At 52.8% G+C, this 3,035-nt stretch overlaps 1 protein-coding gene across 1 annotated transcript; it reads right to left on the minus strand.

Moving 5' to 3' along the window:
• Positions 1-381: 381 nt before the first annotated feature.
• Positions 382-1,649, minus strand: LOC119340050 (peroxidase P7-like). Its single transcript, XM_037611961.1, has 3 exons — positions 1,413-1,649; positions 1,088-1,279; positions 382-933 (listed from the first exon to the last, which is right to left on the minus strand). Exons 1-3 carry the CDS (start codon positions 1,635-1,637, stop codon positions 382-384), a joined length of 969 nt encoding a protein of 322 aa, XP_037467858.1. The 5' UTR covers positions 1,638-1,649.
• Positions 1,650-3,035: the final 1,386 nt, after the last annotated feature.

Genomic DNA, 3,035 nt, shown 5'->3' on the forward strand with positions numbered 1-3,035 from the left:
GCATGTGATAACTGTGCTGATGTATTTCATATTACTCTGCTTGTTGTGTTCTGCATGTGGAACTCTCCAAAGCGATGTATTCATATTACTGTCCCAAGCCAAACACTGTTAAGGAATCTGTTTCCTTTACACAGCCAAACCAAACAAAATGTGATTTGTCCAGTCTGGAACTGTTACACTATGTAATCCGTTTCCCTTTCCCTTTACGTTATTACCACTTTAAACAAACACCTCCATTGTAGTTCGCACGTTCACCCCGGATTGAGCAAACGAGCGTTTGTACATTTGGTGTTCTTCATACATGGTACATACGTGAACCTGACCAATGCCTGGTGCTCCAAGGCATCGATCATTATTTAGCACACTTGTTTCGTGTACTCCTTAGTTGGGCCTCCTGCAATTCAGCCTGACCTCTGTCTGCGTCCCGGAGGACGGCAGCAGGCCGCCCATCTTCAGCATGGCCGTGACGAAGTCGGCCGAGAACTGGCTGGGGCTGTTGCTGTACTGCTGCACCAGCGCGTCCTGCGACCCGCCATTGAAGAGCTCCTGGTCCGAGTGCAGGAGGCCGCGCTGCCCCACCAGGTTCTGGTAGTAGGCATTGTCAAACCCGTCGGCTGTCTGCACGTCGAAGGGCGCGAGGTTGCTGTCGCCGCCGGACCGCGGGCATGTCCCCTGCCGCAGCGCCGCGAAGCTGGCGTTGATGTTGGTCTCGTTGTAGATGCGGTTGCGGAAGAACTGGCACTGCGACCGCCCGATGGTGTGCGCGCCGGAGAGCGCCGTCATGTCCCGTGGCGACAGGTTCTTGTTGCCGAACATGGTGATGAGCGTGGCGAGGCTGGAGCCGGGGCCCGGGAGGTTCGCGTTGGCCGCGCTCTGGCTCGCCGTGCGCGAGTCCTTGCGCCCCAGCGGCACGCTCCACGTGGGACCTCCGAGCTGCATGCAACAGTTCAGCCGAGTCAGCCATGAGCCCATGACACGTAAATAAGTGCAGAAGGTGTAGTAGATCGAGTAGCGTTGCTCAGAGCCCGTTGAAGCTAGTCTTTTTTTTTTGCGGGACCGTTGAAGCTAGTCGCGCGCGAGGACTAACCAGGTTGACACCGTCACGGGCGGCGAGCGCGAGGATGTCGGCGCAGGAGACGGTGGCCCTACACGTAGCCTCGACCTGGGTCTTGAGGGCGTCGATCACCTCGAACCCGCGGGCCGAGTTGGCGTTCGGCCCGGCGTTCTTCTCGCCGGTGAACGTCGACGTGTCGTCAAGCAGAATGGAGCCGTCACACCCCTGCCGATGCGTAGCAGACAAACACAATTAAACTTCAGTACACCGCACGTACGCAAAATCCAGCAGCAAAAGCAAAGTAACAGATGAACACATTTGATGGAACATAACAGTAGAGAGGAACGGTGTTGCTCACATTGACGAAGCAGTCGTGGAAGAAGAGGCGGAGGATGGACGCGCCCATCCGCCTCTCCGTCTGCACGGCCGAGGTCATCCCCGACCGCACGATGGACGCCAGGTTGGGGCACGACGTGGAGTAGAAGTTGGGCGAGAGCTGCTGCGCATTCGCCTCGCCGGCGATGACACAGAGCACGACGGCGAGGCCAAGGAAGGCCGCCGACCTGGTGGTGAAGACAGCCATTGCTAGCTGGAGATAAACTCTTGTGATGTGAGCTCGATGAGGCGAAATGCATAGGGTGGTATCCTATTTATAGTGCTCCAGCTAGCCCGCGCCTGCATGGGCTGGCGGGTGCGCGGTTCCGATCACGAACGCACGAGAAATGCTGCAAAGTTCTTGCCCGGAACTCTGCAGCCGCAGCTGGACTTGGTTGACCAGTAATGGCTCCGGCATGGGCCCCGGCTTGGCACGACGCTACTGCTAATCAGCATGCGCACTCCCTATCCCGGTATCCCCTGCCTTGCACTGAATCATTGCATCGCATGCATGTGTTTGTTATCGTATACCGTATTTCCTCGAGTATTATAAGAGCGGAGAGACGTGTTGCTGTGCACGTCACGGGCATAGGGCTGTGCATGGGTCAGTCCGGATTCCTCTGAGTCGGCGCATTACCGGAAATTTCGTGGACCAAGGACGAGGACCGAATGTTGCTGATACCGTTACGTGCCGTACCACTCCACCACGGTGCATGCTGTTGCTAGCCATGTGCCGGTTAACGCCTTGTACAATGGGAGGTGCTTAAGGAGATGCTTGGAGAAATAAACCGGGTTTTTCTGAAACACCGGTGCCTATTTCTACGGAAGAGACGCTTAGTTAAGCGTATATCCTATACAAATAAGCACCGATACTTAAAAAACGCCTGGTTTATTTCTCTAAGCATCTCCTCTAAGCACCTCCCATTGTACAAGGCCTAACCAGACTTGCTTACCTGGATAACACCAGGTTCAATCAGAAGCACCACTCATTCTATATCTTATTACTATCTCACAGTTTGAAGCATCCGTATTGCTGTATAGGCTGGCCCATTAATCAGCTCGATCGGGCCAATCTGAAAGGTACTAATCCAGCATCGTAGAGTTGTACGTACGGACGGTATTACATCGCAACTTGCATGTGCATGTCGAGGTCAAGCAATTATTCTGGAGTTAGGACGATACTATGGAGTATATAAAACTATTGTATTTCGCCACCCTATATACATACATGCATGTTAAGATCAATCACTTTCGTAGGACAATGGAAAGGTTGGAAGCGTGCGCCTATCTCACTGTCACCCGCTTCAATGGAGTTTGAATCGTCCAGCGCTCCGCAGTTTTGCTAGAACACATCTAGATGAGATATAATTTGGTTTCATTCACCTTTTATAGCTATTGGATGGGATGCTATAAGACACGTATGTGCTGATGTGGGTTGTATCTGTTCTTGTATTTCAAAGTGAATGAGACCAAATTATATCTTATCTAGATGAGTTCTAAGTACTCCTAGCGACCCGTGCTAACTGGGATCAGCACTGATAACCATGTTTTAACCGAAAAGCGACACGAGTGCGTAACGTATGGACTCGAAAATGAGAGAACATTA

This window comes from Triticum dicoccoides, chromosome 7B (assembly GCF_002162155.2).
Source record: "Triticum dicoccoides isolate Atlit2015 ecotype Zavitan chromosome 7B, WEW_v2.0, whole genome shotgun sequence".
Taxonomy (NCBI): Eukaryota; Viridiplantae; Streptophyta; class Magnoliopsida; order Poales; family Poaceae; genus Triticum; species Triticum dicoccoides.

Coding starts and splice junctions, on each gene's coding strand:
- LOC119340050 (XM_037611961.1), bottom strand. CDS start 1,637: ATGGCTGTCTTCACCACCAGGTCGGCGGCCTTCCTTGGCCTCGCCGTC. Junction 1,280..1,412: donor TCCACGACTGCTTCGTCAAT/GTGAGCAACACC, acceptor ACGCATCGGCAG/GGGTGTGACGGCTCCATTCT. Junction 934..1,087: donor CCCGTGACGGTGTCAACCTG/GTTAGTCCTCGC, acceptor TGTTGCATGCAG/CTCGGAGGTCCCACGTGGAG.